This window comes from Pseudonaja textilis, chromosome 6 (genome assembly GCF_049901715.1).
Source record: "Pseudonaja textilis isolate UNSWEBS1 chromosome 6, rPseTex1.2, whole genome shotgun sequence".
Taxonomy (NCBI): Eukaryota; Metazoa; Chordata; class Lepidosauria; order Squamata; family Elapidae; genus Pseudonaja; species Pseudonaja textilis.
This window is the reverse complement of record NC_141995.1, coordinates 62446793-62470351: the sequence shown is the minus strand read 5'-3', so window position 1 is coordinate 62470351 and position 23559 is coordinate 62446793. Positions and strand designations below refer to the sequence as shown.

The 23559-nt window shown below is 39.7% G+C and overlaps 1 protein-coding gene across 3 annotated transcripts in view; it reads left to right on the top strand.

Moving 5' to 3' along the window:
* BOD1L1 (biorientation of chromosomes in cell division 1 like 1) overlaps positions 1-23559 on the top strand; it is a 65973-nt gene that overhangs the window by 31582 nt on the left and 10832 nt on the right. The window contains exons 11-22 of one of the 3 annotated variants that reach the window (XM_026699997.2): positions 1008-1075; positions 4531-4597; positions 8763-8836; positions 9203-9272; positions 9394-9449; positions 10019-10103; positions 15015-15094; positions 16967-17036; positions 17116-17150; positions 22347-22395; positions 23255-23283; positions 23412-23496. In XM_026699997.2, coding sequence (XP_026555782.1) covers positions 1008-1075; positions 4531-4597; positions 8763-8836; positions 9203-9272; positions 9394-9449; positions 10019-10103; positions 15015-15094; positions 16967-17036; positions 17116-17150; positions 22347-22395; positions 23255-23283; positions 23412-23496 — 768 coding nt within the window. Of the gene's footprint in view, positions 1-1007; positions 1076-4527; positions 4598-8762; positions 8837-9202; positions 9273-9393; positions 9450-10018; positions 10104-15014; positions 15095-16966; positions 17037-17115; positions 17151-22346; positions 22396-23254; positions 23284-23411; positions 23497-23559 lie in introns of all 3 variants that reach the window. The other 2 variants (XM_026699995.2, XM_026699994.2) reach the window with 2 other exon arrangements.

The window sequence follows — 23559 nt, the reverse complement described above, 5'->3', positions numbered from 1 at the left end:
CGTCCACCACATGTGGTAATATGTGCCTGGTAGTTGCTTGCATTTCCAACATATTGGGTAACATATTTCTAAACATTTTAGCCAATCTTGCTAGAGGTAGTACCTCCTGTAAAACATTTTACACAAATTCTCTTTATAAGATGTGGCCAGTGTTAGTTTCCTTTCACCTATCCAATTCAATGTTGTATCCAAAATGTTTAACCCATGCCACTATTGTGTCCTTCACTTGTTTTTCCTCCATTTTGTAATCTAATAAGTATTTGTCACTTTTATCAGTTTGTCATCTATGCCCCTAATACTTTATGTAGTATCGTTAGTTCTCTATTCTCCCCACATTTTCATATCTTGCACATATTGTGACTGTATTTGTAGGTATGACCACCATTCCACCCTTGTTCTTTTAATTCCAACCTGATTTTCAGTTCACACTTTTCATTTAGTATATTCATTTAGTAAGAGACAATTTCTCCCATATTTATTAGATTTGGGTGCACCTTTTGATTGTGGCTATTCTGTCCATTAAGGAAAGTTGCAAATTCTTCCAAATCTGACTTTATTTGATTTGTTAGTTTAGTATAGTTGTCCTCTTTAATTGTTATACACCTTGCAGTTAGATATATTCCTAAGTACTGTGTTTCTCAAAAAAATAAGGCTGGGCCTTATTTTCTTTTGACCCCCGAAAGACAGCTAGGCCATCTTTTCGGGGGTGACTTAATTTCTACCCACCCACCCCCCGCACCCTCACCTAGAGCGCCCCGTGGGCAGCCACACCTCACCACCAGCCGCTCCTAACGGCCAATCACGGCGGAGTCTTAAAAGATGGGGAGTGGTTACTTCTTCCATTTAAGGGAATAAATGAACCTTCCAATCCAAACATGAGAAAGGGAATCATCCTACAGATACTTAGCACCCCCTTAAATGCATTTTAGGGTAGAATTGCCAGATAACTGTAAGATTATAACCTACTGTAATCATTGTATTATAATTGCTTAAATTGTTTTCATTAGACAGTAAAGTGATGCTTCCATTAGAGACTGACAATCTGGAACCAAAGATGGAGACAGCAACTGACAAGGTACAGTGGTGTTTTGAAATGTTTAGTTGTTTAAAGTTGTTTGCACTTAATTTAGAAGAAAACAAATATTTGAAATTAAGACTATTCTTAAACATTGATTAAATTGGACTGTAACGTGACAAAACCTTCCATGAGCAGATTCTTACTGGGGGAGTCTGCCCATGCCTATATGCCCCTTATTTGAAATACAGACTCCATACCTATTTGCTTGCCAACATATCGAAAGTAGCACAAAACAGCTGCAATCCAGCAACAGCTTTATAGAACGTAGATTCAGAAGCTTGTAAATAAATAAAAATCTTAAACAACTTATGACCCCTTGAGCTATCATTTTAGAGATATTTCCTTACCTGAACAGAAATTGAATGACCAAGAGCAAAAAAGCAATGGGAGTGGGAATAATTTCATACCAGCTAAACCAGGGCTGACTGATCTACTCAGCCTCCAGAGAACTATGATTGGACCAGTCTAGATGATCTCCAGTGGCCAAAGGAAAGACTGGTCTGCCTAGCCTCCAGAAGACTAGGGCAGAACCAGTCTACTGAACCTCTGGGAAGTGGCACAGTGGCACTTAAGTGACCACAAATTTGGCAGATTTCAATCCTATCGGTTTCTTTGGTCCCCAGTTTTTTACTCATTCCATAAATTAGCTCATTTGAGATATCTCAGTTCACAGTGTGTTGTCTTTTGGTGCACTGTTTTGCCAGTTAAAGGTTACGGACAACCTTTAGTAGTACACCATATAGATGTATATGCTGCATGTATGTAGCTGCACTTTGTTTGAAGTATTCCAGCTGCTAATTCATTTGTTTAATTGAAATATACTTCTTGTGCAGCATAGTCACAATCACCTCATTTCCCTTCCGTTCACTCTGTTGGAAGCGCTCTCTCCCTCTCGCTCTCTTTTTCTATATATATATATATATAAATATATGTTTTCTTATGTTTTTGCGGGTATTTATATGTATGGTATTTAGGTTTCTTTGGGTATTTTCCAAAGAAAATATATATATAAATGTTACATACACATACATACATACATACATACATACATACACACACACAAACACACACACACACATATATATATATATATATATATACACACATATATATATATATACACACACCTCAGAAAACAAATACACACACACATATATATATTTGTTTTCGTAGATTTTCATGGGTGCAGGTATGCAGGTTTTAGTGTGTTCGGGTCTTTTCCCATATAAGATTGAGAGTATCTTGGCGATGTTTCGATGAGGTCCCACTCGCCATCTTCAGGCTGGTACTTTCGGCTTCTAAAGCACAAAGCCGAAAGCACCAGCCTGAAGATGGCGAGTGGGACCTCGTTGAAATGTCACCAAGATACTCTCAATCTTACACAGGAAAAGACCTGAACATGCCAAAACACACATATGGTGGTGGTGGGATTGGGCGCTGAGGAAGTGGTTGCTGTGTGTTTTCTTCTGGTATATGTGGTGACCAGAAGAAAACACACACCAACCGATACCTCAACGCCCAATCCCACCATCACCCAGCACAGATAAACTCTGTGGCCAAAACACTAATCGCCAGAATCAAACGCCTGGCAGACAAGACACACATAAAGACTGAACTATGCACCCTGACTAAAGTACTGACGGCTAATGGCTTCCACAAAAGCAAAATCACCGGCTTGATCCATAAAAACACACTGAGACATAATGGAGACCTAGAAGATGAACAGACCTATGGAACAGCTGTCCTGCCCTACATAAGAGGTACTACAGACAAAATCAGTAAGATACTACATAGGCATCACATCAAGACTGCCTTCAAAACAGACAGAAAAATAGCAGCCATCCTAAGAAACCCCAAAGATAAAATTGACCTGGAAGCCATCCTAAGAAACCCCAAAGATAAAATTGACCTGGAAAACCAAGGCATATACGAAGTCCCCTGTGCATTATGCCCGGCCACATACATTGGTCAGACCAATAGAAGAATAAGTACCCGCCTGGATGAACACAAAAATGCAGTAAAAAAGCTGGAACACACTTCCTCACTAGTCCAACACATGAAAGCCACAGGTCATAGCATGGACTTCAATGGCACCAAAACCCTAGCCACTATAGAAAACCCCAGCCACAGATTTATCAGAGAAGCCATAGAGATTGAAAAAAGACCTGAAAGCATGAATAGAAGAGACGATTCCACCAGACTGTCAATTATCTGGAAGCCTGCACTCTCAAACAAAAAAATCTCCACACCACAAGCCAGGCAAACTCCTGGGCACAAACAGATCCCCCCGATACCTCCAGCTCAAACACACCCCAACCAGGCACCCAGATGAAACCTAGCTTCCTAATAAATGATAGGCGTCCATTTACTCTGAGCCAAGCTGCACTAAAAGCCTCCAATACAGGAACACAATGTTGCCAGCCAATCAAGACAAAAAAAAGCCACAAAACAGACAGAAGATATTAGAAACACCAATCAAGTAGAACACAGCAAACTCCAAGACCAATAAACACAGACCAAAACTCCCAACCAATCAACATGAAGAAAAAAACATTCTGGCATAGCATTGGCTAGCCCCAAATTTAAAACTGAAACGGCTGTGAAAGTCTGACTTACAGACGAACACAATACAGAAGCCGGATGATGGCAGATGAGATTCTGCCGAAATGTTGCTACAACTTTAAAAGCACAACTATAATGACGTGGGAAAATACCCCAACAAAGCTGAATGCCATACATATAAGTACCCGCGAAAACTTAAGAAAAATATATACATATATATATATTTGTTTTTCTAAGTTTTTGCGGGTATCTGTATGTAATGGCTGTGAAAGCCTGACTCTCAGACGAACACAATACAGAAGCCTGATGATAGCAGGTGAGATTCTGCCGAAACGTCACTACAAATACACAAGCCTGAGGATGGCAGGTGAGATTCTGCCGAAACATCGCTATAATAAAAGCACAAATATTAAGACATGGGAAAATACCCGAAGAAACCTAAATACCATACATATAAATACCCGCAAAAACATAAGAAAACTATATTATATTATATTATATTATATTATATTATATTATATTATATTATATATAAATGTTATATATGTGTGTATGTGTGATGTATGTATACGTATGTGTGTGTATATATACATATATACACACACATACATATGTACACATACATACATACATGTGAGAGTGTCTGTCACTCTTGTTTTTCCCCAAGTTGATTTTTTAAAAGGTTTGAAAACTCCCTTAGGATTTAAGCAAAAATGCATTTTCCACGGTCACCATGCTTCCCGCCTTTGCTTTAGAGACAAGACAAGAGTATATTATTGTTGTTATTCTTCTGCCGTTTACCCTGCAGCACGCTTGCTTTCACATAGAGGTGTATTAGGCTTTGATACTATTTAAGCTGAAAGAGATTTCTTCACTTTTCTTCACAGCAGCTGCTGTGTACAAATCCAGAAAAGGAACTTCCCTATGAAGAGAAACACCCCGAAGAGGTTCTCAAAAGTAAATTCACATTTTCATGACAGTAATTTTAATGACAAGTCATAATTTGGTGTCCCAATCAATGAAACTACATTATCTACATTTAACATAGGACTGTATATCCAATGACCTGCAGTGTCTTGAGGTATTAAAAAAGAAGCCTTAAAACTTAGTCCCTCCATTGCATTTCTAGCAGATTTCAGTTGAACTGAAGTGTCAGGGACTTGAGACTAGTGGATCTCTTCCTCCCTGGAAGCTTCAAGCAGAGCAGGATGGCCATTGGCTGACAGTGATATAATTGATTCTTTCCTAAGCAAGAGCTGAACTAATTGAGATCAACAGTCTTTTGTAACTCACATATTCTGGGATTCTAGTTGTAAAAGGTAATCTAAGGGATTTTAATCTATTCGTTTACAACGTATGCCAGTGTGTGAGTGATCATAGAGAAGTGAAAGTTGCCTTCTCGTTGATCTCTTATTAACAATGCAACATTTCACTCAAAGGGCCTGACATAGTTTCCTGCCTAGTTTCAAACTTTTTTCAGGTCATGGAATCTACTGATGAAAAAAATACATTCCCAGAACACCTGACCAGGAGGAGCAACTCTAGTGAATAAAACATTTTTAAAAACCCTCTTCCAGAAATTCTGCATACTCCTATTTGCCCTGTGTTGTGGGTAGAATTGTAGTTCAGATAAATGATGCCTGGACACTTGTTGCTTGTCCTCCACAAAGAATAGCTATAATACATTTTCACATGTAAGTTTCTTACATGGGAATCTATGTATCTATTATTTTACGTGACGCTAAGTGTTACAATTGTATTATTTCCCCCCCCTACAGACATTTTTAGGAAGCTCCTTCTTCATTTGATAAAATTCAGCCTAAGTGAAAGGAAGTTGTTTAAAGGAGAGTCCTGTCTTCCGTCAAAGATGCGTCTGCAGAGCAGACCAAGAGCTTCATAATCCAAAATTGCAAAGAATGTAAACACCCGGTTACTGTTTAACGAACAAAGATCTAACTCTGTATTTGGTGATATATTTTTAAAACTGAAAGATGACTTCCTTTGCATCCTAATGTAATAATAATAAAAGAAACCATGTGCACATTTAAAATGATTTTAAATGAGCACTCACAATGAATAATTAGAATAGCAGAAGTTAGCTGTATTCTAAGTTTATAATAGGACGTTCCAGTAAACTGGAATTTTAAACAACTGGGAGTTATAAGCTTCCTGTCAGTGGCTCACCTTGACCTTTCTATCTCCTGGGCCTCTTTCTGCCTTGGAGTGAACCATTAGGGAGTATCAGAATTGGACCTTTCCAATTCTTTTGTTGCTGCTTTGCTTTCTTAGGCTTTGTGCAATCTGGTTAATAAGAATATGGGAGCCAAGTTAAAGTTCTCTCTTAATCCCAAAATCTCTTCTGCTGCACTTAAACATGGTCGCTCTGTTATCTTTTCAGACAAATGATGAAAGGAGAGAATTGTAATTATTACCTTAGGATACTTTAATGAAAGTAGCTCATTAAATAGAGAACATAACATTTTTCCTTCCCATCCAGGTAGAATTTTTCCAACAAATTACATAAATACAATATGTATGTATGTATGTGTAAGGCCCAGGCTCTCTCCCCTTCAAATGATAAGAATGAACTTCTGAAATCTGGGTGTTTAAAAAGGAATTCTTTATATTGTTGGAAGTTACGATTCACCCCTCTCCAAGGAAAAGAAAAGAAATTTAAAAATATCAAAAGGGGAAGGAAAATTCCCCTAAAAGAAAGGAGAAGTGGAAAACACAAGGAGGAATCCAGCTCCCAGCCCCCACCCTTTGGCCCCCACCTTTGTCAAGTAGGGCCATTGAAATAATTGGAGCTAGCTACTTTCCGCAAAGAAAGGCTAAAATTACACCATGGGATCCAGATAAAAAGCCTACAAATTAGCTAAGATCCTTTCCCATAGAAATCAAATAGATGGCAAGCTATAAAACTTGTAAAAAATAGCAAAAGCAAACTCTCGAAGCAAAAGGAAATTTAAAAACCTTAGACAGGCGAGAAAAGGAGATATTCACCAAAACACAGTCATAAAAAAAGCATGTCGGGAAGGAAAAGATTTACCAAAAGGCATATATGGCAACCAAATGATCGCTACAGAGGATCAAGGAAAAACAGATTGGACTATAAAACAATGACTTCTACCAAGATCCCAGGAAAAGATCCCAATCTCCAGAGACAGGATTCAAAACGCAAAAAAACCTCATCACAAATCAAAGACTTTAAGGGTTCCCACACAAATAAAAAACGTTAACAGATCAAAGACTTCACATTCCAATCAAAAGACCTGAAGGGTATAAGAAAAGAGTTTTTCTACTTACAAAATTAGTCTCAGGAACGCTGTCTTTCTGCCTTCCTATTAATGAAACTGATTCTGGCTTCCAATGCAGCTGACCAATCATTTTGTAGTGAATTTCCCAGCCGGGAAAATTTGAATTCACAAAGGAGAGAGCTCTGCCTTTTTTCTTAAAGGGCAAGGCTCCCTTTTCCTTTCAACAATTGAAAAGGAAGTTATCCAGGTACTAGTCAAAGCAGGGTCTAATATGCCTCCAGGCATACAGCATAGATAAAGGGAGTTAGGACCCCTCCCCCTAGTCCGATGTGGATTTCGTCAATACAAAGAAGCAACAGGTTATTTCCCCCCCCCCTTTTTTTTTTCTGGGAACTAGTTGAGAAAAGTTTCCCAGGAAGTTACTTTTGGAGCTGGAATTTTTATGCCCCCTTCTCTTGCTATCTCCAAGAAGTGACAAGTTTCCAGGCATCTGGGCTCCAATCTCCCAGTTGTATTTCATGTGCAAGTTATATAAATTCAGTACAAGACTTAAGATATTCAGGTTACATCAAAAAGGATTACTTGTACCAACTCCCCCCCCCCCTTCTTCTTTCATTGGAGAATGGCAGATACACAGATCTATGTGATTTATTTATTTATTTATTTGTCAATTGCTTATAAGATAATAGGTATAAGTAAAAAACATAGTTATGAATACATGGATACATATAAGAAAAATAAAAAATATAAAAGAAACAATAGGACAGGGACGGTAGGCACGTTGGTGCGCTTATGCACGCCCCCTACAGACCTCTTAGGGAAGGGGTGAGGTCAATAGTAGACAGTCTTAAGGTTAAAGTTTTTGGGGTTTGGGGAAGAAACCACAGAGTCAGGTAGAGTATTCCAGACATTGACCACTCTGTTGCTGAAGTCGTATTTCCTGCAATCAAGTTTGGTGCGATTAACCTTGAGTTTGTATCTATTGTTTGCTCTTGTATTGTTATGGTTGAAACTGAAGTATTCATTGACAGGTAGGACATTGCAATGTATGATTTTATATACTAAGATCGGATCAAAGGCGGTGTAGTTCTAGGTTTTCTAGGTCTAGAATTTCAAGTCTTCTGGCATAAGGTATTCTGCAACGAGTAGAGGAGTGGAGAACTCTTGTGAAATATTTCTGGACTATTTCAACTGTGTTAATATCAGATATGTAATGTGGGTTCCAGACTGATGAGCTGTATTCGAGTATTGGTCTAGCAAATGTTTTCCTCTAGTTATTAGTGTAATATTATCAGAGAAAAAGCTATGTAAGATTAGGTTAACAACTCTTAATGCCTTTTTCTCATTTTAACTCCTCAGTGCAATATCACTGGGCTCATGGACACAAGATATCTGTTCTAATTAATCATGGGAAATTAGGATTTGGAAGTACAGTTAATGGGAATGAAAAGACTATATGACAAGCATCTCATTATACACAGTCTTGTGGCGCAGTGGTTAGAGTGTAGTACTGTAAGCTACTTCTGCAGCCAGCTGCCTACAATTTGGCAGTTCAAATCCCACCAGGCTCAAGGTTGACTCAGCCTTCCATCCTTCCAAGGTGGGTAAAATGAGGACCCAAATTGTTTGGGGCAATATGCTGACTCTGTAAACTGCTTAGAGAGGGCTGTAAAGCACTATAAAGCAGTATATAAGTCTAAGTGCTATTGCTATCCCTCCATCTCCCGTCCACTAAAATCTAGCAATTGACACAACCTTCAGGGATGACAATTAGATATGTGGGTAGCATGCTTCCAAGCACTCAATATGTCATGTCAACATTAGATTCTGATTAATACTTCTATATTTCTGTTTTTGTTTTTTAGCCTTTGGAAATACAAATGCTACGGTCATGGCAGAAGCAATAGAAGGCCAAATTCTTAAAGAAAGATTATCAAAGGTATGTACTGGAGTTTGGGGTTATAGAATGCTTGCTTGTTTTAATGGTTGTGGGGTTTTGTCTTCATTGGAAGAGAATTTTCTTTTAAAAAAAAATCCTCATTTTTCTGAAAATGGGTAAGCAAAAGTCAATTTCAGATAAATAGCCCAGTATTGTTTTAAAAAATATTCCTGTAAGATCACTCTGTCAAAGGTATAATACTTGATGAAAGCTCCTGGTTCAAAGGCAACACGTTGAAACCCATGAACAACGGTTACTTCATTCTGCTTATGGCTTCTCCCTGGTCTACCTGGAAGGCTGTTGCCAGCTGGCTAATCCAAGAAGGCAGCCCTTGTCCTCATTTCTTCTCTCCTCCTTTGGTTGCAGAAAGAAAGACCTGATCAGGACGAACAGAGTTTCGTGCCAGACGCAACGAGGAGTCCTGCTACTGGAGAGGGTAAAGGAGGGCGTTCAGACCATGGCCTTGCTTGCTTGAGATAATGGCGCAAACAAGTTTCCATCCTTTTTGACTACCCTTTTGGAAATCATTTCAAGAAAACATTGATGTTATTTTACAGGTAGTGATACACAATGCCAGATTTTGGAAGAAGAGGTCAAACAGGAAATTAATGAGGTACCGTGTGATTCATTAAAATACATTGTAAAGTGATATGTATTATGGGCACATAATGATCGCTAATGACAGGTAGTTTTCCTTTTTACATCCAGTATCATTTCTATATCCCTGCTTTTCTATATCATTTTGTATATCCCTGCTTGGGATGGCAATTATTATTTATAAATTAAAAAAGAGAAGAGTCAACTTATTCCATGTCAACTGTACTCAGGCTCACTTGCCAGGTCCAATATAGGCTTGTGGTTACAATTACTGGTTTACAGAGCCATCTTGCTTTGTACCTTCCTCCAGGTGACAGTATGCAGAAAGTCTGAAATTGAGGGGGGGGACAAAGAGAGATTGTAAAACAGCCAAAATTGCTTACGTTTGAAAAGGAGGTGACTTGGTAACCCATGTCAAATGACATTGAAACAGAAAGATCCCAGTCATCCTTTGTCCTGAGGACCTTTCTGAGTAAATAGAACGAGTTAATGCAGAGTGATGCAGAGAGCAAATTGCCAGAGTGTTTTAGCACTATTAAATGGGGATTGTTCCTTTTAATCAGCAGTTATTTATTTATTCTTTAGGAAAAAACTGTCAACAACTCAGAAGAAATGCCTGAATGTCATGCTGTGGCTCAGAAACATTCCTCAGAATCTGTAAAAGAAAAAGGTGATACCAAGTGTGGTGCTTTTGAGTTTTCCATAAAAAATCAGCAACACACAAATAACTATTTGTATGATCCATTACATGAATGAGAATTCATTTACATATATTTCAGTTTTTGAGCTGATAATGGTGATATAAGGCCTTTTTGTTCTGAAAAGCTGTGGTGGCCTAGTGGTTAGAATGCAGTATTGCAAGCTAATTTTGTTCACATTGCCAGAAGTTTGATTCCTTTGATCCTGACTGGCTCAAGGTTGACTCAGCCTTCCATCCTTCCAAGATTGGTAAAATGAGCCAGATTGTTGGGGGCAAAAGCTCTGTAAATTACTTACATTGTGAAGGGGGCATATACGTAAATTTAAGTGCTATTCCAGAAAATTTGAAACTTGAAAAGTCTCAGACAAGTTATTCAAAAAGTTATTCAAAAAAGTGTTTTCTTCCAGCAGTTGGCTGTACAATCTTAGCAGTGGAATTGCAGTATTTATATTTATATTATGATAGTTTCCTTGAATAATTTTTCCTTATACTCCCTACTTAGTGACTGGACATGGAATCTAAAGACATTGCTTAAAAAATTATTTTAGAAGTGACATGGAAAGGAGAATCCATTAACATTTAGCTGTTACTCAGATGTGTCTGCAGAAGGGCGAGGGATAAAACGGGGGTGATGTCACAATGCAGTTGCTGGGATTTGCATCAGATGATGAGAGACAAGTATACAGTCTTAGCATTTTTGTGATGACATTGCTATGTATGTGGTATTAGTTTTACCTATTTTCTACTTAAATGTTATTTGTCTCCTAGGATGTAGGAGCTGTTTCCTACTCCTTTTCAAATAGATAAATTAGAAGCAAGATCAAATTTGGGTTGGCTGTCTGGTCATTGGGACCAGAGATTTACTCTTCCGAGTTAAATAATTGAAGCCTGGGAAATGGATCCCTTGTCAGTTAACAGGAGTGTTGATTTACCACTAGCTTATCAAATATTTAGGAGCTGAGGGTTTGACAGCACAAGGAAACGACAGCCAGTCGCCAGCCATCAACACACCAATCAGCCATTAAGAAGGCGCCACATAGAGACTTTCAGTGGCACGTCCATCGAAATCGGATTGGAGTCCATGATTTTGCGGAACTTTGACCCAAGCTTGACTCGTTGGAGGGTCCCGAATGGGACTGGAACCACCTTGTAGAGCTGATGAAAGAAAGGGGGACTGCCTGTCAGGTTGCGGGGAGCCATATCTCCCCTCCCTGGCTAGGAACACCCACTCCGAAGATGGGCTGTAGCAGTAGCCTAAAATGGCTACCATGAAGACAGGAAGCTGTCCACGAAAATAAGGTTATGCTGGAGTGGAGAAGCGGTGAACGGTGTCTGGACCAGGTGAAATATTTCGGACTTTAAAAGGTAACCGTGGAAAAATAACAGGAAAGAATTCTTGTTAAGGATGGTATTAGCGGCAATATGAAAGAGAGAAAGATTGGAAAACACAAATTGGATTTTGAAAAAGACCAAAACAGAAGTGATATAATTCAGAGAAAAACTTTTAATTGTAACAGATTAAGAAACTGAATTTGGTGATTATATAGAATTTAGCACTAATTGGGCATTGATTAAAATGCTGGAATTGACTATGTTAAAAAGAAATAACAGCTAATAACTGGGTATTAGCAAAGTTAATAAAAGCTTAAAAAGCGGAAAATTAAAAGGTGGAAAGTAGAAAGTGATTTAAGAGCGCCACCTAATGGTAAAGAAAAATTTCTACAGAATTTATAAAAAGTGTGTGGTCTAACTCAGTGGCCCCCAACATTTTTCGAACCAGGGACCGGTTTCACGATTATTTATTCTTCCATGGACCAGTACCTGAGTAACGTGAGACTCCACCGCCATCGGGACAGCTCTTCGTTCGAAGCTGCCCCCCCTTCGATGAAACTAAGGGGCGAGCACCCAAACTCCGCTTTCCAATTGAAAAACCGGAAGCACTTTCCAACAAAAAACCGGAAGCAACCAAAAACCCGGAAGTGCTGTTGAAACAAGATGGCGGCGCCCAAGCTTTGCGGCCCGGTAAAAAATGATCCATGGACCAGTACCGGTCCGGGGACCGGTGGTTGGGGACCCCTGGTCTAACTAAAGTGTGAATTTAAAATGAAATAAGAGGAACTTTAATACAACAAAACTCTGAAAAGTGGAATATTAAAATACTACAGTAAAGGGATACGTGAAGATATTACCTCAGGATTGATTGGTGGCTTTGAAATTGTTTGATAAAGAACAGACAGATTAAAACTGGAAAATAAGGACTTATGGACATTGATTGTAAAAACTAAGAAATAAAAAGATGCTGGTTTAAACAAACTACAGGACAATCAGATTGGATATAAATATTAAAGAAAATAAGAAGTAAGGTAAAATGAGTGAAATATGCAAGGAAATAAGATCGGAACTGCAAAGCGTGAAGGAAATGATAAATAAAAGCTTGGAGATATGGAGCTTTATAGCAGAAACACAAGAAATGGTGACACAAATCACAGAAGAACAAAGAAAGCCCAAGGGGGAGGAGTCAAAGAAGAAATCAGCTTAAAAGAGCAAAAGGAACAACAAACACTAGAAAGGAAAAAAAAGGGGAATTAAGATTTTAATGATTGATGTGATAAACAAAGGGGAAAATATTTTGAAGGTTAAACAAAGGAAGAGGGAGTCACAGAAGAGGAAATTACAAAGAAAAGACCAGGAAAGGGAAGATGTCAGAACAAATAATTGGAGAAAGAAACTCTGGAAAATAACAGAGAAAAGAAGGAAAATCAAGAGAAAGGACCAAAAAATGATAGAAAATGGAAAGCAAGCTAAGATGAGAACTTCATTCAGTCAGGAGACTAAGAAACGATAGTTAAAGAGGGGAAGGATGGGGGATTCCGCATGGAAATGCATTTTGGTATTTAAGAATATAGATACATAGGTTAAGGAGTTTGGAGTTAATATTTGATTAAGAATTATTGTTTAAAATAGATAAATAAATTTATTTGGAATAGACATGGAAATAATTTACTATAAGATTACTACTTAAGATATAATAATGTGATAAGGAAAGTGAATATAGAGCATGAGAATTAAAAATGATTATTAGTTTTTATAATTGGTCAAATGGAAATAAAATGGAAAACAAATTGTTATATAAATGTTTTTGGAAAATTCAAAGAAATTAATATATAAAAAGGAAAAGGGACTATCATGTGGGATCTGGTAGAAAAAATATGTACATATAATATTGTTATGACTCCCCTTCAAAATTCAAACGAACAAAACAGAAAGCAGCCGTTTCACAATTAAATCAAACGGAAAGAAGTCTTACAAGATAACGGCTGGCAGAAACCACAGCATAAATCTTTACTCTGTCCGGCAAACCAGTCCTGGCAATAAATCCTCAGCCTCAGAGCTCTTTACTGTAACGTCCTCACTCAAATAGTTATTTTGTTCCTGGCAAAATGTACCAGCCCAGCTGTGTCCTTTTATACTCATTAAGGCAACGTGCTAATTTACTGACTTGCTCTTCTCATTCGCTCCAGCTGATTTTGCCTTTTCAACCGTCTTCTATTTTTTACATTTAACCACAAATTTTCCAAGTTCTCATCTCCACTAGAAGACTCTCTCAAAACTTCCCTGTCAGCCATTCCCGGCTGTTGATCAGATAAGGAACCAGAGGAGGTCAAAGGTCCTGACAATTCTAATACATCAGGTCTGTCGTCCTTTGTCATGTCCATCTCCTCATCCTGGTTATCAGTCCAATCAGTAAGCCAGGCTGGCTCATATCGTTCTGCCATGACCTCTTCACTTGAACTCATATCAATCACAGGAGCTGAATCCAAGCCCGGAGCCACAACATAATATATAGTAAATGGAATATTGATATTAGAGAACATAAAGGTTAAAAAATGGCTATATTAGTAGTTTTTATAATTGGTTAAAGGGAATAAAATGGGAAAAATGTGTTGCAATGTAACGAGGGTGGCAAGATATTATTCAATACTGACTAATATAAATTAAGATGAATTTTTGGAAATGATGAATGGAATAACATAATATGATAAAACCTGAAAATATGACAAATACAAGAAAATGTGCATAATGAATATAGAGATTGATTAAGAATATAGATAATGTTATAAAGGCATGTATGAGAATATAAAAAGAAAAATGGAATAGGTAGTGATATGGTATGAAATTGGATAAGGAAGCTAAATATGTTACCATGGTCATGTTTGTATTGGAATGTAAAAACGTGGATTCACATGTTCACTCAAAGAGATGTTTAAAAAATAAAACTAAAAAATGTATTGCAAAAAGAAGAAGACGAAGAAGGAGGCCCCACATAAACTCAACTCACAGAACATCCCAACGCATGTATTCCAGTAGAGAGGAGTTCCCTGAAGATTGGCTCCAGCATGAGTCTGAAAGCTCGAAAGAGTAAATCTCTGGTCCTGTTGACCGACTTAAATTTGATCTCACATCATTATCTTGAGACACGGATATTTGCCTTCGTCCATGAGATAAATTATAAACCATTTCACGTTGGGAATATTGTGTTGAACAAGATGAAGTAGATAGGTGGTTTTCTATTATTTGACACTTCTGTCTTGTAGAAGTAATATGCTTATTTCTATTTTGTGGACAGACAGTTCCTGATTAATTTTTAGCATAATAAATAGCCATATGAATGTGAATTTTAGATCCGTGATCCAACAAAATATCAGGCAAATAATTATCTGAAGTTTATGAAGGTTGTCATAGAAGTAAAAATGATGGGGTGTGCAGCAAATGGAAGCCAGACTTTTGCCATTCAGAGGAAGCCAACGGATCATGTGGTTGCTAAAAATAATTATATAAGCATTTCATATAAGTTGGGTTTCTTGAATTTCTTTCCTGCAGATAAAATTATTGGCAAAGTGGATATTTCTAGCACTTCAGGTCCGGAATCCAGTTTGAATCCTGTTGAGAGAAGCAGTCTGGTCAGTACCAGTCACTCATTTGAAAGTTTTTTGTATGTGCTTCAGATGATCATGTTTTGCCCAACTGTAATAATATAAAAGACAAAAAACAGACTAACAAACAATTCACTAATGCTTTTCTAGGTAATCAAGATAATAGCTACGTTGCCGATGACTCATGGATCAAAATCCTAAACTGTTCAGTTTCTAATGCAATCTGAAGGGAGGAAAGAAAGAAAGAAAGAAAAAAAAACATCCTTGTATTGTAAAAAAAATGAACCTTTTTGAGTTCAGGTAGTCCTTAAATTACAATCATAATGGAGACTGCCCATTACGGTTGCAGGTGGTGACTGAAGTTAGGCGAAATGGCCTTACAACAACCCCCAGCCCTTGATCTCTGGTGCCGCTATTAAATGAACTTACGAGGTGTTAAGTGGAGCACAGGATGCTTTGGGGAGGGAGAGACCCTAGGGGGCCCAACGCAGGCCCAGGCTTGCCTGCCCTGAGGTTTCCCCACCTCCTGAAGCGCCCCCGGTCCTCTGCTTCTCACCCTTGCAGTCCTTTAGCTTCCTTTCCAGTCAGCGACCTAGAAGACGGCAGACCAGCTGGTGCTTTCAAGGCAGCCTCATGGCAAATTCACACTTCCGCGACATGCGCTATTCTTGCAATACTGAGGGGGCTCCATTTAAAAGGCTGCCCTCCACAGGTTCGCGAGAATAACAGCTGTTTTGCCACAAAGCTGGCTCAGTAAGGCAGCTGTTCCTGTGTCTCAGAAACTGCAAAAAAGGAAAGTAAGTTGGGTCCTCCTGGGCCCGCAAGTCCCTGGGATGGAAGGCGGCTGGAGGCCTGCAAACTCCTGATGACCTGATGGCTCCCCTTGCTTTCTTGGCGGGAAGGAAACTGGGAAGCTTGCGTGCTTCAGCCAATTTGTGTGTGATGGACTGATCTCCCCTGAGTGGATCAATGGTGGGGCAGGATAGCTGAGTGGGTAGATGCTATGAATGGTTCTAAGGAGAAATGTCTTCAGGGGGTGCCGCAGCATCCATAACTTTGAAACTGAATCATAAGTAGTTGGGGGCGGGGGGGTAGTTAACTTTGAACTAACTTTGCTCAGCAACTGGTCAGAAGTAATTGTGAAGCAACACTCTAAAATGAGTGTTTTAAACTTGGAACACTTCTTTTCCAACCGAAATCAAAATGCTCAGGCTACAAGATAAAGACTTCAATTTATTACTCGGAACGGGTCATTTTTGAAAATTCATGAAATATTTTGCACACCCTAGAGCCGTGATGGCAAACCTATGGCACGTGTGCCAGAAGTGGCACACAGAGCCATCTCTCCGGGCACGCCAGCCATCACCTGTTGCTCTTCTGGGTTCCAGCACATGCATGTGCACCAGCCAGCTGGTCTTTGCGCACGCGGGTGTGCTGGAAAGTGGAAGAGCAGCTCCCCTGGCACATATGCATGCGCCGGGTAGCTAAGTTCCGGGTTTCTGGTGTGCCCATGCATGCTAGTCAGCGAGTCTTCGCATGCGCATGCGTGCCAGAAACAGGAAGACCAGGTGGCCGGCATGCACGAGCGCACCGGAAACCAGAAACTCGGCTTCCCGGTGCTCCCATGCATGTGAGCTGGGGGCACTTCTCTTCTGGTGTCCGGTGCTCTCGCATGCGCATGCCTGTTCCCATTTCGGCACTCGTTGCCAAAAAGGTTCGCCAACACTGCCCTAGAGACTAACGACCACTTTTCATTGGTGCTAACCTGCGAAAAAAAAAAATACCTGTGTTAGTTCTTTGATGTTTCTCAAACTTTTTTCCTTCCTATATTTGTTTTAGAAGATATCTTGAAGCGGTTTTTTTTTTTTAACAAATAATCATTTGGCTTGTTTGATACAGGAGCAAGTAATAGTTAAACGAAAAAGAGGAAGACCTCGCAAATATCCTGTTAATGTAGCAGCAGTGCAGAGTAAGTTTGATAACATCCCTTTCTAAAAAATCGACATCAGTGTTTCACTGAATTCAGGAATTTTATTCTTTCATTCCAGGTCAGGATCCAGCATTGGACCCAGTCATGAGAAATGTAAGCATTTGGTGGGGGTGTTTTGTCTGCACGCAGAGATTGAGAGACTATTGCCTTGCTATGGAACTTATCTTTTATTGTTTGTTTGGTAAAGCAAACATTGGCAGGATCAAGAAGACAATTGCAATTGCATTGAGTGTATCAGTACTGGTCTCCACTCTCATAACACTCTTTCTCTGAGAGGGTCCTGACACTCGTGACCTTCTGAAAGGCCTTGAAGAACTGACTTTCAAGAGGTCTTGTGGTAGTGTGTCGCTGAAACCCGAGAAAATGGTTTTTTCAAAGTGAGCAGAGTATTGCTTGGAAGCACTGGAAGTTTTGTGCTGGTTTTTATGCTTCTTATCATTCCTGTTTGTAAGCTGCCTAAGGTTATGATGTATTAGGGTGGGAGGCTATATAATTCTTTTAAAAAATATGATTCTTTTAAACATGATTCCTTCAACCCCAGAACTTAATTTGTTTTCTCGTGTATAATGGCCTTCACTGTTTAATTACTATATTTATATGCTGCACATTTTCAAGGTTCTAAAATAGCTAACAATCAGAAATAACATTAAAAACAAACATCAATAAAAAAGGAATCCAACCCCAAATAGTAACTATTTCAATAGTACTATTAGCCATGGTGGTGCAGTGGTTAGAATGCAGCATTGCAGGCTAACTCTGTCGACTGCCAGCTGTTCAGTCTTGACCGGCTCATAGTTGACTCAGCCTTCCATCCTTCCAAGGTCTGTAAAATGATGACCCAAATTATTGGGGACAATATGCTGTCTCTATAAACTGCTTAGAGAGGCCTATAAAGGGGTCTCCAAGTCTGCAGGAAAATTTGCCCACCCTGTTTTCCTACCGATGGATCATTCTTTATTTGGGTCCCAAACACGCATTTCTAGCAGAGTTTGGGGGAGAGAAAGAAAGACTTTTGCTGTTTTCCTTGCCTGCAGACAAAAGCAGAAGCAGAAAGAAGCAGCCTGGTGGCCAGGCGAGGCCCTTTCCCCCCTCCCCTCACTACCTCGTTTTGTTTGCAATGCAAGCGACACAAGCCTTGTGTTCCCGCGCAGCCTGGATTAATTGCTTTGGGGGTGACATGGACCACCAAAATTGTCTCGCAGACCACCAAAATTTTCTCGTGGACCACCAGTGGTCCCATGCCCACTGGTTGGTGACCACTGATCAGGATTGTAGGAGGAACCTTTTTTGCAGAGGGTAGACACTGCTACCCAACATGTGTGCTTCCAGGTTCTGATTTAATGTTACATTTATTATGTTAGTTAATGTTAGTGTCTAATTGAAGGTACTAGAGTGTGCCAGTCCTGCCTGAAAAAAACTGGCTGAACGGTTGCTATAGGAGGCAGGTGCTCCCTCAAGTAACCAGGCCCTATGCCATGTAGGCCTTTAAGTAGGTAAACTATGTATAAATAAATAATAGAATGCAGTGCCTTTTTAGGAGTGTGAAATATACTTTCTTTTTGAATCTTTATGCAAAAGCATGGATAACTTTTTATTTTGTGTGAAAAAGGATGTTTTGAGAAATAATTCAAGATCAAACCAGCCATAGTAAATTTAGAAAAGATTTTAGGGTGCTCCGAACAGCCTGTTTGATTTTTGAAGCAGCAGTTTCACACTCAGAAATGGGAATTTCACAAGATTTAATACTCTGAAATGCTTAAATGGAAATGTTTTGGACAACTCCTATTTTTATACCAGTCTATGATTCATACTTATCCTGAAATAACATATGTAATTTTAAAACTATTTTCATGCAGAGGATTTTTTTTTAATGTTTTCATTATAGTACAAACAAAAGCTGCTAAACTTAATGAAGGCATTACATGAGCGAGAGAGAGAGATGAGCTATATATCTTTTTTGCACTACTTATTACTACTGTAATTAATAACTGAATAGTGAACTGATTCCACTAAAAAGCTTTTTTGTCAGAATTTTTATGGAAGTTCTCTCCTTAGTGCTCTGAAATCAATTCACATATACATGCCATTAAATAGGGAACATGATAACAAGAACAAACTGAAATCAAGGGCCTTGTACGGGTTTTTCCCTTTTAAATAGTTATAATTCAAGTTATACATAATTTATATCAATTGCATCTGTATAGCAAGTTTCAAGATGGCCTTCCTTTTGCTCCCTGCTCTGCCCTCTGCCCTCTCATTCCCCTATTCTTCCTCTCCGGGTTCACCCACATTGCTCCCTTCTTCCCCCTTCTTGTTAGCAGTTTTTGTATTTCTACTTCAAGAAATCTTTACCTTAGAAAATAGGAAAGGATCAGTAGTGGGATTCAGCTGGTTTGAACTGGTTCAGCAGAACCAATACCTAATTTTTTGTTTAGTTTGGGGAACCAGTTATGATAAATCTGTTTTCTGGAACACATCTGGTTTTTGTTCAACTTCTTTCCAGAGGGGGGAAACCAAACCCTCCCCAAAAGTCCAAGAGTCCCTAAAAGACAGAAACCAAATGGAGATGCAGCACCTTTGATCACGTCACTCAGGCGAAAACTACGGTGTTTCCTCAAAAATAAGACCAGGTCTTTTGAAAAGACCCACGAGGTCTTATTTTTGGAGGAAGTCTTTACAGGTGGGGGCGGGACAGGGCCAAAGTGCTGGTGGAGCACCAGAGGGCCAGGGAGGGTGCTGAAGCGAGTGAGCGTCCTGCCTACAGCACCCATGCCGGCTGCCCCTTCCCAGCCAGAGTACTGCCGTTTTTAAGTGCCGGTATAGATGCCAGCCTTCCCACCGGTGGACCTGGCCAGCTAGCTGCCTCCGGAGGCGGGCCCGTTTCAGCGCCTGGCGTCCAGATGCCCTCACTTCCCCCAAGCATTTCTTTGCTAACCTGATTTCCAGCTCCATCACATTTCTCCATCATCTTTCTCACTGTTGTGTGCAGGGAAACAAAAATGTGGAACTAAAAAAAAAAAAAGTTCAATCAATTGCAACTTCTCACGAAAAAAAAAATCACACAAAGTCGGAATTGATTGATTGATTGTTTTTTCTTTTAGTCCCACAAACTTTTGTTCCCCTGCGCACTATGGTGAAAAATGCAACGGAGGTGGACATCAAGTGAGCCAAAAAACACGTGGGGAAGTGAGGGCATCTGGGTGGTGGTGAGGGGGGGGGCAAGCTCCACAGCTCAACATTACAGTGGGGGAAGCAGTCCCCGCGAGCAGCCACAAGCGGCCGTCTGAGGGAAGGAGGAGGAGCAGGGAGAAGCCGCCTCCTTCCCTCCTGCCGGCTGCTCCGTTTCCTGTTTCTCTGTTGAAGCACAGTACCCAGGATCCGCTTTGACAGCGGGGTTGAGGGAGTTGGGGGGTGGTCAGTCCCCATCCGTGGTGTAGCTGCTGACCAATCACTGCACCCCCTCTTGGGAGAGCAGTTCTAGCTGCCAGCGCAGCTGCAGGTCAGGCACAAAGCAATCCCACCCACCAGACCAGCTAAACAACCCTCGAAGCTTCCAGAAGCTTCAGGGATCCATAGGTGCTCTTTGCACTCGTCCTGCTCGAAGTCTTGACCGCTGGGCAGGACATCTCCGGACAGAAGCTTCTTCCCCGCTTCCCTTCCAGTGCAAACGGTCATTAGAGCAGAGAACCGGTGGTTAAATTATTTGAATCCCACCACTGGATAAGATTATCCCTATAGCAATAGCACTTAGACTTCATGGTGCTTTACAGCCCTCTCTAAGTGGTTTACAGAGCCCAAATATTGCCCCCAACAATCTGGGTCCTCATTTTACTGACCTTGGAAGGACGGAAGGCTGAGTCGACCCTGAGCTGCTCAAAATCAAACTCCTGGATGAGCAGTGAGTTAATCCTGCAGTGCTGCATTCTAACCACTGTGCCACCACAGCTATGCAGTATAATCTGTCAGCTTCGTGCCACTTAATCCTTGTTTCTAGGTTTTACTATACTGCATTTTGTTCCATGTACAGGAAATTCTCAAGTTATAACAGTTCACGTAGCAACCGTTCCATGTTACAACATTAACCCCCCCCCCCGCCAAGTACTTACGACACAGTCCCGAAGTTAAGAATGTTGCAGCACAACAGCAGTTGTTCACACTTACGAACAATCGCAGAGGTACTGCAACATTCACCCTGCCTATTGCCCCATCCCCATCCCCAGCCAGGTCTCCACAGTCACTGGGCCTGTGGAGACTCACTTTGCAATGATCTAGCGAGGCGTCGGTTCCTTTGTCTGCTTCACTGCATTCGCAGAAAACAGAGGCCTAAAGTAGTGCAAGATCCTGGCCCCGAGAAGCTTCCCGTCTTGGCACAAAAAGTATTTGCAAGCCAATGGGAGGTTTGAAAGCAACGCAATTTCGCTGCCCCAATGTCTCATTAGCTTGCAACTATTTTTCACGCCAAGACTGCAAGCAGACAAAGAAACCGCGGCAGAGAGGCTGGAGAGGAGACAGCTTGCTAGATCTTCACCAGGTAAGTGACCCGGCATGGCAGGAGGGGGGGAGCCATTGTGGGGAGACCAGGGCAGGGAGCCTGAGGTACCTCAGTGGGTTGAGGGAAGCTTTGGGTGGTCTGAAGCAAGTAGCCTGTTCCATTGCTAGACCCCCACCCATGGCTTCCCCATCCTGAGATACCTTATGTGCACTTAGTGACCTGAGTATTCAATTTGGGAATGCATGGGCAAATGTAGGGAGTGATCGTGTTCATTTTATGTGATTCACTCCAATTAATACTTGAGTTAACGAATGTAAGGGTCAGACTCCATTACATTCGTAACTCGAGTATTACCTATATCAAACTATCAAAAATGTCAACGTTGATTGTAGTTTAAATATTCTGAATAATGAGCTGTTCTGTGTATAAAATGTGTTTTACAGTATATTCTAAAATGTAAGCCATGACAAAAATATAATTTAAAAAGTGTGTGTGTGTGTGTGTGTGTTTATGATATTGATAATAAACTCACTATAAGATCATGATCAACCATGGATAGAAATTTCTTTGAGAAACCTAGCTTTGTTCATGGGTTCAGTTGTAAAAAGTATTACATATTATATTTGGGACTATACTAATTGTAGTAGTTGGGCTACTTCTCAGTGTTTAAATGACTTCTGAGAGGACAGTATATCATGAATGTGTTTAAATATAAAGAAATGCTTGAAAGAGCATTTGAATACATTTAATAGGTTTAATTTTTCTGCTGAGAATACCGCTGTTTTGTTCTTAATTAGGTACTGCAGTCTTCAGGCACTAGCAGTAGACCAGTGATAATACCAGAAGGTAATGCTTCGAACATCTGTTCTTAACATGAAAAATAGATGGGATGAAATGCATCAGGCTTTCTTTTTTCTTTTTTTAAATAAAGACTTGCTACTCCATCAATTTGGCTGTCATATTTATAAAGCTTTCTTGTCCAGAGATCCAGGTAGTCGTAACATGTATGCAGTCCCTTTCTCAAACTTGGCAAAATCTGTTGTGTGATTCTGTGGTTTCAGTGGCCAAATAAATCGATCTCTGCCAGCAGGACACAGCTAGGGAACCTAGTTGTGACATCGGTTCCTTCCATACTGCCCCAGGGATACTCACAGTTTGGCCTGTTGATTGATTCAATTTCTGAATTATCAGAATGTATATAGTGCTGTATAGTACTAAATAGAAAAGTGTGCAGAATTCAATAATGAAATAAACTTTAAAACTTTAAACGTCCATAAAACAAACCAAAAAAACAGTAAAAGATTAGTGACTCCCACCCACACCTTTTTCCTGGAATGCAGATTTTCAAGAGGACAGCCTTCCCACACCTATCCAGCCATAGATCAGGTCAACTTGTTGAGTCTTGTTATGGCGGGAGCTGGCTAGAGAAGCAGAACATTTAATCTTTTCATTTGATAACTAGCTCTTAAAGTTAACACCTAGCTTCATAGAATTATATAGAATTCTAATTTTCAAGGAGAATGAAGTTTTACTATTGTCTATCATCCCTGCCACAGTTTACATTTGCATTTAGTACATTGTAGTAAGTTTAGAAGGAGCAGTATGCAAGGAAAAACATTTTTAGTTAAAAGACTAAGTAATATGTTTTGGCTAATTTTAACATCTTAATAAAAATACATTCTTAATTATTATTTTCTTTTTACAGCCAATGATTTTTTGAAAAATACAAGCAATGTAAGTTAAAGAATTTTTAATTCATGCTCTTTTCCAACCCAAATCTAAAATATCTTTTTACAAGATTTTTATAAGAGCTTTTTGGAACTGGATTTTTGTTTTGTTTTGTTTTTATTTCCAATTGTTAGGAAACTGAAAAAGGGAAGAGCAAGGTGATTATGCGATCAAGAGGAAGAAAATCAAAACAGGCTTGTCTTTCATCAGTGGAAACAGGTAGACAGAGAACCTCCTCTCCTTCTCTTAACTTTTTATTTTTTAAGTTGTAACTTGTAAAGA